General features: G+C 48.2%; 1 protein-coding gene across 1 annotated transcript in view; it reads right to left on the bottom strand.

The window, feature by feature from the left end:
• Positions 1–241: 241 nt before the first annotated feature.
• The window catches only part of Optix (optix), a 38,768-nt gene continuing 23,146 nt past the window's right edge, over positions 242–15,863 (bottom strand). The window contains exons 2-3 of the mRNA XM_043426606.1: positions 2,276–2,680; positions 242–2,091 (exon numbers count right to left, since the gene is read on the bottom strand). Of these exons, the coding sequence (XP_043282541.1) occupies positions 1,665–2,091; positions 2,276–2,680 (832 nt within the window). The 3' untranslated portion in view covers positions 242–1,664. The remainder of the gene's footprint in view (positions 2,092–2,275; positions 2,681–15,863) is intronic.

The following is a 15,863-nucleotide window of genomic DNA, read 5'->3' as shown; positions in this document are numbered from 1 at the left end:
GTTTAACCTATGGGATCGTTTACATCCGACAGGCGGAAGCCCATTGGCTCGGATTGTCAGCGATACCCGCCCACGCGGAGTGCGCGTTATCACGTCCCAACCACAAAACTCTCGCGCAATCCTCCAATTTCCTGCTACAACGATCGAGAAAAAACTTTTTACTCTCACCAAAAAAATGCAACTAAATAACATTTCGACGGGGCGGGGGAGTAAAGGAAAAAACTAACAAGATTATCCAGTCTTTCCAGTTCATAATAATCTGTTAATATATTTTCGCGTCAATTTATTTACAGGAGCAAATAATAATGAACATAATAATAAAGATAATAATGATAATAATAGACAATTGATAATATATAATCATGTTTCATTTGTTCATTTTTTTCATATTTATATATATAATTTTGCTTCTTAGTTAGCATTTTTTGAAAATCATTCATAAATGTATTTTGACCTATGTATATATATATATTTATATGCTTAAGCTAGTCCTATGTTCAGTATTTATAAGGAGAGATTCGTCGATTATACTATAATTTAGCTAGATCGGGTGTCCTCGTTGATTCGTCCGATTGGTAGAGGGCATTTGAAAAATGATTTTTAAATTCAATGAATCGCGATGACAAATCGAATGCTTATCTACACGAAGAGTGGACGATCGACGGGGGCTTTGTGGGCAGGTTCATCATTCGTTAATAGTTTATATTTGTTTTCAGATTTGCGATAATGTAACACGGAGGATTCGCTGTTTTACTTCTGTATTACTTCCGGAGTAATGATTCGAAGGAAGGATAAATCGATGGGGCAATGGAAAACGTAGCGAGTTTGGGAATAGCTCGTACTTCGTTAAACCTCTGCTCGAGGAGGTTTTGTAATCGCAAGCAACTATGTACGAAGATCTACTTGAATAGTGCTCGAGATTCGGGCCAGGCAAAACGAGCTTTCCGTCGCCGGCGGGGCGCCCGTCGTCGGAGACTCGAAAGCGTTTCTTTGCTCCGCAATATTTGACACAAATGCTCCGGCACGCTCGCGGGTACCCGCGGAATTGGGGAGCTCTTTGACAGCCACAACAGCGCGCGGTGAGCACGTTTTTTTATTTTAGTTAATCAGTCTTTGTTTCCTCGACTTAATCGCAAAGCTTCGTCCTCTCGTCGGCGCTCCTGTCATCGACCTCCGAACGCTCTCTTGCTTCGGGAAACTCAAATTCATTCGACTCGTCGTCGTCGTCGTCGTCGTCGTCGTCGTCCCAGCTATAACGATCTCAAGGAGATAATTCACGGGCGAATAACGAACAAGAATTTTGCACGCACTCGAAAAACTTCAGTCAACTCGAGCGTTTGTGCTCTCAATAAAAAGTGAAATTTCCTCCTTTTTATGCACTCGGCATTTGCTTGTTTGTTTGTTATTAAATATTTATGTATAGATTATTTACAATAGTCTAGCGTACGAAAAAAGGCGGCGACGATCGGGAATCGTGCTATCGCGTTTACCGATTTTCGTTAACGTACATACATATAAGTAATAAATATATATATATACAGATGTGTAACAACGTATCGCGAAACTCACAGAATCTCAAAGGTCCGATTGCCGTTTAATTTATTATTATCGTCGTAGGACATTTCGACGTTTATTAATGACGCACTAATGAATTCGGTTCGGTATCACGCCGGTGAAAAGGGCCTGTGGATCTGGGGCGGCTTCGGGTTCGGCGGCGGCGTTGATACTCTGATGACACCGTGACCTTGACCCCCCGTGTGGAGTTGACTCGTGTGATGCTGATGGTGCTGCGACGACGACGTCGTCTGGTGCTGACTCGTCGGCGGACTGCCCCTGGACGAAGGCGTGTGCGGACTCGGCACCGCCACCCGCAGAGGCCCCGTCACCGTCAAATTCGTCGCCACCAGAGGCGGACTGTGAGCCTCGGACAAGCTGTCCGACAAACGCGATATCCCACCGTCCGACAGTCGCGAACCTTCCGATATCCTCGATATACCATCCGACAATTGGTGGTGCGGATGGTGCGGGTGGTGCAACAGCGTCTCGTGCGGGTGCAAACGCGGCGGCGCCAGTCCCAAGGGATCCGGTAATCTGGAATTTTGCAATGTGTTTCAGGTCATTTCTTTCCTTCAGCAGGGACGTTTGATCGAACGAGAATTCTAATGTCGAAAGTCTGCTCGGAGCAAAGTTTTTTGTGAAAGGAATTCCAACGATTCTCATTTCCTCGATGATCAAACTGAATATCGAGCTACTAGAGGCGAGAGGAATGACAAACCTCGATCCAAGGTCTCCCCGGGGGCCGACGGCCTGGAAGGGACTAGTCTCGGTGAGCCTGAAGATTCCACCGCCGGCGATGCTCGGATGATTGTGCTGTTGGGGGCTGTGAGGTCCGAACCGGAAGCCAGCGGGAGGAAATTTGAAGGCGGTCGCGTGGCCGAAACGGAATTGCGACTGGCTCGGATCGAAGCGAAAATTTAAGGTCGGAGGGGGGCCCAACGGACCCAAACTCCCGAGCGGTATCGAGGAGGGTTGATGGTGCGTCGGCGGGGGCGACGAACTCGGGGAAGGCGGCGATGTCCCACCCAATGATATGTCCGAGTCTTCGCTGTCGCTGCCACCAGCACCGGGACTCAAGGCCCGACGGGGCACTCCGTTTCCTGGGCCGGATTGTTGCTGCATTCTGAAACAAACCCAAACGTTTTCAACGTTTAAAAAAGCTCTCGAAAATTTCACGGGTTCTTATGACATCTGCGGAAACGCTTTTTTCACGATAACATTATAATTACGGTAATTCCAAGACACGAGAATACCGAGTCCACGGAATTTCTTACTCCGAAAAATACTCGTTTGCTCCTCCAAATTCGAGGCTCACGGTCCGGTTAGTGACACGACGGCTGAATTCATGACAAAACTACGCGTATCACAATCTTAATTTGCTGTTACAACTCCCGAGTCTCGTTTACTTCAAGATTCTCTTTTCAGATAACGGAACCGACGTGAATCATGCTGTGAATACTTGCTTGGAATGAAAAAAAAAAATACTCAGTTCTCAAGGAAGTTTCCGAGCACGAAAAGTCGTGAAAGAGTCGTCAAATGTATTTCTGCCTCGCTGAAAACTGCACGATCAATGGTTTCCTGTACGAGAAGCAGAAAAGCTTGTGACGAAAAAAATCTGAGACCGCAAAAAGGTGGAAGAAGGGGCGATGCAATCGCGTTCGATCGTTGAGGAAAAACGTTTTCCTGCATTGAGATGTCCGGGTGGGTCGGTCGCTGCGGTATGTACGTTGATAATGTACATAAAGAGATAAAAGCCGAGGTCGTTGTTGAGAAAATACTTAGAAAGTAACAGAGAGGCTGATGGGGAGCACAAACTCGAGAATTTTCAGCTGGTAGTCCGGGGGAGGATTCCGTGGAGTGAATGCTGATGGCCGAAAGGGAGAAAGCGATAAAAAAAGGAGGTAAAAGGGGTGCGTTGGATCGATTGCGAGCGGCAGAAACGGTGGCGGCGTCGTCGTCGTGGGTATTCGTGGCTGCGGAGAACGCCGAACGGCTGTGCTTTCCTTTCGACGTTCTTTTCGACGCGCGTCTCTGTTTTCGTTGCTAATCGCTTGTCGTGCTCGAATCACCGTTTAGTTTCGTCTTCCAACAGTTTTGTCTCGTTAAACCCCCGTCGGAGCTCTTCGCCGCTTCCTCACTTTTGCTTTCCAAGAGACACATTTATTACAAGCCGCTTTTCTCTCCTTCTTTTTGCCGCCCGCGCACTATTTTTTCTCTCGAGTTTTTTTTCTCGCCGTCTCTTTCATCGCGCGGGAGCGGCTGGAGCTCGTCACGACTTTATAAACTCTCGCACCTCCGCTGTAAATGCGCCTCCCGCCGCAGTCTATTTTCATTCGAGCTTTTCCGAGACGAGATTCAGTGTAACCGTCGACTCGAGCACTCGTTCGTCGCTCCCTACACGAATCCATTTGCCCATCACTCACCTTGCCCGTAAGATATTCGTTTTTGTTATCGTTGTCCAGGAGACGAGCGCACCGGCGACGTCGGACTCGAGACACTTTTTGTTCCTCATTTAATCGCCCACGAAGTTGTATTTCCCTCAACGTTTGCCTTCGCTCGAATCGTATCGTTCCAAAACTCTAGTAATTCTAATCTTATTATTTTCAGGTAATTTGGGAAATCGAAGCCGCTCCGAGGAGAATGCCCGATCCGAAATGAAAGGACACACGACACTCGACGCCACTAATTGTCCGGCGTGTCCGCCGCGCACAGCCTCCACGCGAAACGTCTTTCGCCTTTGTCTTTCGCCGAATAAAGTACATCGCCAGCGTGAATAACCCCGCACGTGGGTCCATCGCGACTCCATTGTGCCGCGCGAGCGAGTACGTTCCTGAATTATTGTCCCAAAGGAGCGAGTAGCCCGCTCTCGGGGCTGAGACAAAACGAAAGACAAAAAGGACGGAAACATCATTGAATTCGGACTTTGGCTGACGCGCGCGTATAATGGCTTCTGAGAAAATAGCTGAAGCGATTCGGCTTATTATAATTGCACGGGGGAATAATGCCGGTCAAATAGGCAGCGGAGCGCCCGAATTTATTCTCATTCTTCTTGCGATCCCCCGAGTATTTACTCGACGAAAATTCGATCGCCACCCAGTGTTGTTCAGCTTCGGATCGAGGAGCCGACGAACACACGTGCGTGTCCTGCACCAATATTTCGCCGCTGCCACTTTCCTATGCACAGGTGTGCTCACGCGTCAAGCTGACAGTCTCCGCGGAGAGTGGCTTAATTAAAAGCGTGGCGAGGCAAGAAAGAACGAAGTGAATCGAGAACGGAGGAAGAAAAAAGTGGAGTTTTGAAGACGCGAGGAAAGGGGGGCGAAATGCAACGCGTTGGACAATCGCATGATGCAGAGAGAAAAGTATCAGGTGCAAAAGAGCGCAACGCGATAAGTTCTCCGCTCGAGGATACGAGCGTACAGCGTTTTTTTCTCTTTCCCTCTCACTCGCTCTCTCTCTCTCTCCTGATGTATGGAACCTCGACAAGTCGGACGTCGTGTGTACGGCAGAAGCTCTTTGGAGGATCTCAAAACGCCAAGTGATCGAGAGCCCGATCCTCTCTCGTATTTACACGCAATGACGAGGCACTTTTGTTCGGCAGAAAGGAAGACTTCGCGAACTCTCTCCCTTCCCCCGCCCCCTCTTTCACCTCTTTTCTCTCCGTCTCCCTCTCATGAACAAATCGGCAATTAATACTCGGCAACGGTGAACGAGGAGTCACGTATCTCGTTACGTTCGATGACAGCGAGCTAATTTCTGAAGCAACGCGCAAAACGCTCTCAAGCCCGGATTCGGAACTTCGTGAAAATGGGAACGACCGTTATTCTCGAATAATCGTGAGCGATCGATTCAACCGGTGATACGCTCGGAGCGAGGGAAAATGCTGGTTTTGAGAATCCTCGAAATGCCGCTCTCGCCTCAGCGATCTCCTCGCAACGTTCCACATCACAACAATCTTAATGGAGGGCTACTCTTAATTCAATTGGCAAAAAAATAGAGGAGCAGGGACCCCGCGAAAGGGTTCGAGCACACATGACGGATGATCGGGGCTCTTTCTGATGGCATGTAAGCGAAGGCATATAGCGACATGTATAATTATACAAAAGCGTTGAGCACTCGCGAGGCTATCATTTTAAGAGAATCTCGTGGCGGGTCGCGTATAACGTGACACCGTCAGCCCCCATGGGGATTTTCGGTGCGCGGCGAGGCCAGCAGCGGGCATCCGTCGTCGTGTAAGTTCTCCTCGCATCGCATGCCTGCCTGCCTGCCTGCCTGCGCGAGCTTCTATATCGCTAAATACCCTCATACTCACAAAGGGCATGAATCCTCTTTATGTGCGAGCCAGATATATAGATATGCGGCCAAATTTCACTCGAATAAAAATTTGGTGAGCCGAAGCGGCGAGGAGAACGCGACGCGCCGGGTGAAAACACGACAAAAGGTAATCGGAGACACTGCGCGCGAGACCCCGAGAGCCGAGGAACACGTTTACAAGTCTCCGCGTGCAACACACTTTTCCATCTCCACTTTCGCATTGCGCCAGCCCAGCCACGTCGCTGTGAATGCTCGAGACGTTTTTGCCGCAACCCCGTGAAATCCACCCCTCGAGCCTCCATAATTTCAACGCTCCACCGCTGCATTTACGCCTTTCGCTTCGGCCCGAGTGCGCCAAGTTTTTCCGGAGATCGACGCTCCCAGTCGCTCCTCTGCTTTTCTCACTACGCGCTACCGCGGCCGCTGCAGTGTCGCCGAAAATGAGCCGTGAGCGCCGCACGAGGAACGCTCGGAGTTCAATCCCGTTTTTAAATCCTTCGAGAGTTGTAATAGACGCTAATATTGTGATGTTAAAACGATACGGGGGACTCTCGCGTTCCCCCTTCAAATGAACCATTTTTTCGTCCCCCCACTCATCCGCTGCTTCTGTACATATGGCGAACGAGGGTACGAGAGCCAGCGATGCTCAATTTTTTTCTCCCGCAGCAGCAGCGGCTCTTTACAATTCGTGTTTTCATCACGCTTATTAGAGAATTCGTCAAGTGATTTTACTCTTTATATAATCCTTCCCGTCCAATTGCTCGTTCCCGAGCAAACAAAAACGTTCAGACCGAAGGCTCCACCTTCGAAATTCAAATGCTTTCAAGACTTTCAATTCGATTGTTTAAGGTAGCTCACTCAAAATTTACACAGAGCTTTAACGCGAGTGTGTGACACGCCTATCAAATTTTAAGGGGCTCGTCTTAACGCTTATTTAGATAAACGTGTTTAAATATGAAGAAAAACACACGGGGTCACAGGGACTATGCGTAAAAAATCGTTCATCTTTCCATACAACGAATGAACGCTTCTTACGAAATTTATGAAAAAGTATACAACAACGGGGACGAATGAAATTTTGGGTTCTGTCAGTAATTGATCCCCGATCAATCAATGGCTCGTAATTTCATTCGCCAAAAGAAATAAGTTGAAAAAATGTATTTACAATTTTGAATGAATAACTCTGACATTAATTTAGAGTGATAATATCTTTAATCATGAAGTAAAAATCGAGCCAATTCGGATACCCATAAAATGCGATCTTACGTGCATGATCTACCTCAAAAAAGTGAGTTTTTCGCTACTGTCTAGTATTTTTGTGACGAGTTTCTCATCCGCGGGGCCCGACACAGAAAAGAGGATGCGTCAGGGAAAAAGAACCTGAAATTCAGAGACAAAGGAGCAGTCCGGAGTCGGTTACCGCTGCACTTTGCGATCCTGTAAGTGCATCCTGAGCAAAAACAAATGAGCTCCCCGACGCGTGTTTACATATACGTATATCGAATGCACTCGCGTATTAACGAGTCCTTTTTTGCTCGATCTTTCTTCATACGTGTAAGTGGAAAGACGTGCAAGTGTGAGTGCGTTCAGCAGAAGGGTTTGCCGAGGGAGAAAGGGGAAGAAAGAATGAGCGCAAAAGATAAAGTTTTCTCGTGAGTTCGTGTCGGTTTGCTACGCAACTCGAGAGACAGGTAGTCCATGATTTGCAACATTTTATCCCGCGCAACGATCGAAAAAGGTTCGTTGTTTTTTCCCCCGCGTATACACACATTTATATTTCGATATGTCTGTATACACAGACGAGTATTTTTTTCAGAGTTTAACGGAGCTGCAACAGCGCCACAAAATATTATGTTGAACAATATGGCGCCTGTGCGGCTGCTCGTGGCTTGCTTTACAAAGGAAGAGAGCAAACTGCAAGAGATTCGCCGGAACTCACTTTCGGTCGCTACGCCTCCCGAGAGCCTCGTCGACTTTCCTTCGAAGGGAAGATGAAAAAAAATGGGAAAACAAAGCTACATGACGAATGGCTGTTTGTCGACTGTAATGTTCTGCGTTACTCGCAACGTAAACTTTTAAGGCAGCTTGTTTGCTCCACTATCCAGGCCCTTGTATTTCGACTCTGCAAAACTCCGAGCATCGACTGAAATTTTCCCTCGTTCTAAGTGCACCGCACGAAAAACGATACAAAATGCTCCGAAATCAATCCCTCCTCTCAATTTACAAAGTTCAACACGATTTTTTATGTTTGCTCGAGCCGCGGACCCACGCGCGAGATCGTCCTCGTTCAACTATCGATTTTCTTCCGCCGTTTGCTCCTCGGAGCAGCGATCCGTTCGGGAGGAACTTCCTTCGCTATTCTCTCGAATAGAAAAAACATTTTGAGGGAAAATCGTCCCCGAATTCCATGCGTTTTCCTTGCTCTCGCCACTTTTTATTAAAACATTCGATTTTATTTCAGGTTTTCCGGAGAGATCCGACACTTTTCCTCGGTTCCAACGATCCGGGATTTTCGTACGTGCTTACCTCGAGGATTTCGGACCTTCGGCAGTCGTCGGACGAGGAACCGCCCGAGTGTGTTTGCACGAAGGCGAACGCACATCTCCGGGCCGCGTAATCGTTCGCTCAAGCATCGCTCCGTCCATGTTTCACCTTCGTTTTCGCTGGAACGTTGAGCGCGTATGTAAACTCGAGTAGAATCTGTTGTTCGAGTTATGGGATTCGACGCGGGCAGGAAGAAAGAAGCCACGAGAATTGGATCTCCGCGGGCGGAGATGACAGGACCAGATTTTAAACGGTCAGGACCGAGCCGCTGTTCAAGGGGCCCGGAAAATTGGCGGCACGAAAAACAAACGGTCGGTATGAGTATTTAGTGCGATTTGGAGGTCGAGAGAAAGGATGCTGAGTGATTTGGGACGCGGGAGTTAAACGAGCCGGCATAAACGAGAGGATAATTAGCGAAATTAGCGATACCTTCGTCGTCGTCCGGTAGGTCGAACAAACTTCCTCGATGTTTTCGGAGCAGCCTCGCCGCGGCGTTTCACTGGCCCAAGGAAAAAATGGGTGCGCACGTTGTCGAGTCCCGGCGCGGTCCGACGGAGTTTACAGAAGTTCAAACACCCGTGGGTAATTGCGAACGCGATAATGACCAAGCACCATTTATACTTTCGGTGAGAAAGGGCCCATTAATGCGATGAGACGCGAGAAAGCTTTCCGACATTTGGCAGACGCTCCGGAAGCGCAACTCGCCGATCCCTTATTTCTCCGAGTGTTTTTTTTCCTCAGAAAAATGGAAAAAGAAGGAATGGATTCTCCCGGCGATGGCGATCCCGTCACTCCTTCCTGAGCGGAGACCTTCCCGGACGGTTTTCAGCCCTCGCTCCTCCGCGCTGGCCGCATTTCCAATTTAACTGCACGTACGCGCACCCCAGCCCCGAAAATCGCTCGATCAATTATTAATGCGTAATCAGACTCCCTTTTGCACGAGCGCGTGAGTACCTTGAGGGCGTCAAAGGGAGCTTCCTCTCTCCTTTCCTCGCCCGCGGAGGAGGCCAACAAAAGCTTCCGCGATGGAAGAAGTGCCAGCAGGCCTTAAGAGTTTACTGACGCAAACGCGAGCGCAAACGTACACACCTCCAAGGGTCTAGACGCCTCGACAACGCGTCGACGATGCTTGCTCCGCATCGATCTCCGCGGACACACGTTCGTGTGTTCGAGCACAAGTTTACTGCTCGTATATGACACCGCACATAACGTGGACCTAATCGTTTTTTTTCTTCGAATTTCAGGAAAAGGACGCAAACAAGTTGGGGCCTCGTGATAAGGCGTGTCGCCCGGAGTCCCCGGGTTGGGAAAGCCCCGGAAAAACTGCAGTTTCAAAAGGCCGCTTCGATTGTTATCTCTCCTTGGAAAGGGACTTGCGGAAAGTACTCCGAGAGTCTCGGGACTACACCTCGCGTCATCACTCATCGTCCCGAAGGCTATAATTCTCTAATGAATAAAGTATGGGGCTCGAGTACTCTGGATATACATCGAGGCGCTCCTCGTGCCCGGGGAATGGGGGATGTTCGCGCTGGCACATTGCGCGGCGGCACGCGCCAAAGAGCTCGCTCGTGTTTTCTCGAGAGGCCTTCTTCCTCGGAGAGTTCGAGGGCCCTTCAATCGATTCGTGCCACCGTGGAGAGCCGCTCGCCGATCTCTTTCGGACAAATTGAGTTTCGCTCTTTCGAATATGTCGCTCTCGACGCTCCTTTGTACCCCGGAACTGACGTTTCTTCCGGGGTCGGGATACAAACAGTTGAGGAGTTAAATGCTCTCCGCGAGACATCGTCGAAGGGGTTCGACTATTTTCCAAATTTCATAAAAATACGAATGAAAATACGCGCGTTCGTCATTCGCAGCTCCTTCGAACCGCTCAATGACGAATGGATCGAAAGAATATTTGTAAGGACAGCCCGGAGCTGAGGCGAGTAACGAAATCCGAATCCGGAGGCTCTCGTGAAGCGTAATATCGCTAGAGTGGCAGAGAAAAGCAAGAAAAAGGAGGCGAACGAAGGAGCGAGCGAAAGGGCCACAAAAGGATACTCGGCCACACGAATCTCGAGTGTTTTTTTGCTCGAGCCCGATGCGAGAGAAAGAGAGACGCTGCACGCTCAATTAGGCATAGTTCGGAGGAGAAAAATTCGCGGTTGAGATTCTGGGCGACAGCCCGTGAAGCCCGAGGTCTCGTGTTCGGCCCGTTGGGACTGCGAGCGGAGGCTGCGACGATGAGTTCGTATATGCGCACGCAGCCAGGACACACGGCTCTGCGTCGTCCGTGTAAGAGCTTTTCGAAGCCGAAATTCGTTGTTAAGAAGGAAGAGATCACTGCCGAGCGTTCATTGAGGGAAGTCCGTACAGTTTTTCAAAGAGAACTTGTTTTTAGGCTCGCGCTCGTCTCTCTTTTCGCTGATCCTGTGCCCTGTGATCCTGCGGGATGAGACGAAAAAAGGAACGACAACGCGCGCTCGGATATAAGATTTCATGCGTACGCTCCTCGCCGTGTACACGATCGAAGAAAAAGTGGAGGAAGATCGAGACAGGAGGCACGGAGAGGAAGAAGCGCGACACACGAGGGGGTTGCAGGATCAGATTGGCTGCGGCCTTAAGCCGTTGCAAATTACCCGTTAAGCCTTTTAGTCGGCGGTGTCTGTTTTGCTGGCTTTCCACCAACATCCTCGCTCCTTGCACGCACACCCACGCATGCGCATGTCTTGTCCCACGGAGCCTGGAGACCCAACTATGGAGCAAAGTCGAAAAAGCTCAAACGGCCTTCAAATTCGTGTTTGAAGACCGAGAGAAAATTACGCCCTCGTATGTTTATCCTCCCCGTACCACGTCGCTCTTACAAAACGTTATAGAATTATGATGGCCCTTTTCTCCTTCCCCTCGCCCCACGAGCCCCACGGGCAAGCCACCCGACCGAGGCCTTTTCAACTCTCCGTTCCAAAAGGGATGAATCTTATACTCCTCTCCCTTATTTCTATGTATGAGACTTTCCGCGCGACTTCAACCGATGATGGGATCACTGTGCCCGAAAGAAAACTAGTTTCGATCGAATTGCCGGAGTAAATACACTTTTAGGGAGCTCAGACATCGGGAATATTACTTTCTAACTGTTTTTACAGATCGGACAAGTTCGTTGGGTCTCCGAAGACGAAATGATTTTTGGGCCGAACCGCGAGAGCCAACAAAACGTCTTGCAAGTTTCAAAGGAGCCAGGACGACGGAGGGCTCATTCATCCTCCCTTGGGTTTTCATCGGCGCGACAAGACCGACACCGAGGCACCGGCTGCAGGACGCATTCGAAACGTGCGTGTCCCCGAGAAACGCTCGAGATTGCGAAACTCCAAAAAATTGCTTTTCCAACATTTTTCCAAAGCCAGCTTCGATTTTTTTGTACCGTTTCGGCGGTCTCGTCTAGACCGCCGAATGTATTCGAGGAGCGAAGAATGAACGGTTCGAGTAAAAAATTTAAATTTAATGCAATTCCGGACGATTACCGGGCCTATTCCCCCGGGTCGATGTGACAGAGACCTCGTGTCTCTCGCACCCACGACGCGCCCTGCAAATCGGAGCAACTACCCTTCGTACCAGCCAACCTATCGTCCTTGATTGGCTTACATTGTTGATGCTTAACTGTTTCATGCACCAGTGACCGAGACACCCCGCAGGGAGGCGGAGGATTGGCATTGATATCATTGCTCTCGCGATAGGGGTAACGATTTCACAGCCCCGAGGCACATTTTCTTCCAGGACATCGATTCCCTCAAAAACGGGGCGAGCACAACTGCAACACAAGGCTTTTCGAGCATGCGCACTCGATCCTTTGTCACTTCCTCTCTTCCCTCTGCGTATCAGTTTCAGCAAACTTTTCGAGACTTTGATTTTCCGAAAGCAATACAATTTTAGAGAATTTTTTCAACTTCTTGCTTTCCTGGTCGTCGCTTCATTTTCACTTATTGTCAGTCCGAGTCGTACGGAGTTTCTTTATTTTGTTTTTTTCGACGACTCGTTGATAAAGTCTGCGAAACTATTCAACCGATCCTCACCAAAATTTTACCACGTGTTCTTTGTGACCAGAGCTTTAGCGCGTGTCATACGAATTTTGAAATGTTGAGCGGAACTATTTTTTTATTGCAAAAAACGATGAAAAATTCGATTCGGTACTTTCGAAAAAATCGTATGTGACACGCGCTACAGCCCATGAATCTAAAACCATCTTTTTCTCGGGTCATCCACTCCGGGGATTTTATCAACAACGCACATACCCATCTCTTTTTGGACCCGTCTTCTCGCCCACTTTTCTGTACGAAAACGTCAGTAAAATAAACATAAACAAATGTTTTTGTGTATTTCAAGAGCGTATTCTTTGGGCCCAACACTTCTTATATCCGTATTTATAATCTATACCAGTCAAGAAAATTCGTGAAAATTTGGCCGTCCAATTGGGGCAGACCTCTTAAAAATCAATAAAAAAATCTCTCCCTCGCCATATATCGTTTTACTCCTTCTTTAACTTAAGATCGAATATCTTATTTATCCCTCTTTTGAGGAATAAATTCACGTAAATATATACTTGAATTGAAAAAAAATGAGATAATATAATTCTCATTAATGGAGGTATCGAGTTCTCGTATATTGTGCTAACTCGGATCTGGCTATGCCAGCCGTATAAGTATTACTCGCTCGTATAGTAGCACGAAGGATCACAGTTGAGATACGGTCTCATTCAGAGATCAGGATCGCCCAGGAGATCGTCTCTCCTCCGTTCGTAGAGGTTCTCAGTACCGAGGCGAATTAAGGGGGTGCGAGAGAGAGAGAGAGAGAGAGAGAGCTCGGGGGGGATGATCCGCTGACTCGTCGTCGTTCCGTGTGCTCTGCCGGACTCGCTTCTTTCGGTATTGCGTTACATCACCCGAGTCTACGGTTATCCCTTAATATACCGAGAGTCTCTTTTCCTCTTTTAACGAGACCACAAACGAGCGTCGTGTTACGTGTAAAAGTAACGGCTCAAGCGAACAAAAATCGAGAGCAGAATCCTCCGATCGAGATCACAAATAATCCGGCTACTAAATGCGGCCCGGAGATGGAGAGATCGCGACCGGATGCTGCCGCTTTTACAGCCGGAAAAATAGTATCGAAAAAAGGCTAATTCTCCGCGCGCCTTTTATCCCCAAAATGATTTTTAGGCCCACTCGTCATTTTCGTTTTGCAGGGAAATGTAAAAATTAGTATTCTTCTGAAAAACATTCTTCACAACAATTTGAAAGAAAAGTTTGAATCTTCGAAATGAACGATCGACCGTCCGGCCATCGATTCTTTTCCGAAAATCTCGTTTCAGATATTCTCTCAAGGCAATAAACCTGGTCCTAACAAGCGAGTGGAATGTCCGAGATAATTCAGGTATCGAATATATCTCAAAGTGTGGTCCCAAAAGCATATCGAAGCGGATCGCATCCGCGGTGGCCGTGCGGGGTAATAATTCAATGCTATTGACGAGAGACACGAGTGAAAAAAGAGGACGAGCGATACACATCGCGCGTAAATGCCTCCGAAACAAGATTTATAACGTCTGATTAAGCAATTAAGACGAGGGGCTACGGAGCTGGCTACAAGACGATCCCCGTTTTTGCTCTGGCTCGCGATGCGACTAACTACGTTGCAGTATTGTACACACGCAGGTTGCAACTTTTCACTCCACTTTTTTCCGGGGCTCTTGATACGTGCTCCGAGATTTTTCGCCTTAATATTCGCAGGGAGCTTACGACGACGATTCGTACGTTGCTTAACTCCACTCGAACTTAAATCATTTTGATTTACGACTTCCTCGTATCATGTGCGGTTGAAGAGAGAAAAAATGAAGGAATTTCGACTCGCTTGTTTCATGCTTTCGACAAAAATCCGTTGGACGATTAAGCTTTTGCTTGTTTACCGAGCGCTTGCGGTGCGCGGGACATGCGAATAGAATTTTTAGTCCGAGTTAAAACGGAGTAACTCGGTTTAGTCGGGTGATGAAAATTCTGATGAGAAGCTCAATTTATATTTGCAGGACGGGAATGAAAAAATTGAATTTTCGATACAAAACCGGGATTAAACGCTCGGCTATAATATTGAGAAGCAGCGCTTGGTCTCGGGCGACGGAAGAGAGCAATAAGAATATTCGTTTAGTTAATTTGCGTCCTTTAGCTCGGTCGGCGAGGGAAGAAGAGAAAGAGGCGGGAGGGCTGGGGGCGAGAGTCCGCAGCGGGTGATTTCATTTGAAATTAATTTTGTTTTTTTGCCTCTCGCTGGTCCCTCCTTTTTTTCGTCTTCTAACGTGATAACTCGATCCATCGGCTCGTCTCGTCGGAGACTGAAGAAATTAAGGAGAGTAACCCTCGAAACGTTCCTTCCGTTCGAGCGAATCCCTTCTTCTGCTATTTCTTTTAATCTCACGTTTTCGTCAATCTCGTTCTCGAAAAACTCCGTCGCGACGACGAACACGCGAGAGGAGCAAAACGTATTTTCACATCGAGCACGCGAGGGTGGCTTCATCACCGAGTGGTTTATTATCGACGCCGAGAGCTTGTGTCAAGAGCCACGGAAACGTTTGACCAGCTACAAAGCACAAGCCGAAGTGGAAAAGCTCGGGTCCTCGATGCGCCACAATGCCTCGACGACGGGCCTCGCTCCGGGGGCGGTCACAACGAGGAAATTGACGACAAGAAAAATTAAACGATTCCCCAAGAGGCGAGGAAGAAACGAATCGATTTCTAAACTCCCGTCCACTCTCTCGATATTCTCAAATCACGCGAACCTCCTCCTCGATGAACGTACAGATATATAGACGAGCTTCACCTATGAACCAACAACCACTTCTTTTCTATACGCATAGTCCCGTGTAAACCAATTTCAGGCAATTTCCCGCCAAGAATAGCCCCTCCTCGAGACCCATCAATTGACCCTGCACGACCGAAAGGACCGATTTCCAATAGAGCAAGAAATACAAGGAAAAAACTCTGCCATCTCGCACCGGAGGACTCGGCTACCGTGTCAAAAGTGGAGAAAGAGATGCGCGACGTTTCCTGCTCGCGTGCAATGCGCCTCCCAGGAAACCCTTCCGTGTGACAAAAAGAGTTTTTCGTTATCCATTTATTTGAGAGAAATTGAGTCGACGAGAAATCTGCACTTTCCGTCGCGATAATCGACCGATAAGAATTTCCATTAAAGTGCTCCGGCCCCGAAAAAGTCGATTTCGAGGATTCGCTTTTACCACTTTTAATTGGTTTGGAAGGCGAGTGAAGATTCGCGGTTCCTCGCTAATGTGTATTATCGATGAGTCGAGTGAACGGGAAAATAAAATGCGAGTGTATTCGATACGGAGGTATTGCCCTGTGCTTTCCCACGGGAATAAACCGCGGTGGATTTTTCATCTCGGAGTATATTTTGGGTGCAGAGGCAGAAAAAACAGA

This window comes from Venturia canescens, chromosome 8 (genome assembly GCF_019457755.1).
Source record: "Venturia canescens isolate UGA chromosome 8, ASM1945775v1, whole genome shotgun sequence".
In the NCBI taxonomy this organism is placed as follows: Eukaryota; Metazoa; Arthropoda; class Insecta; order Hymenoptera; family Ichneumonidae; genus Venturia; species Venturia canescens.
The sequence above is the reverse complement of the archived record's forward strand: the minus strand, read 5'-3'. Positions and strand labels throughout refer to the sequence as shown.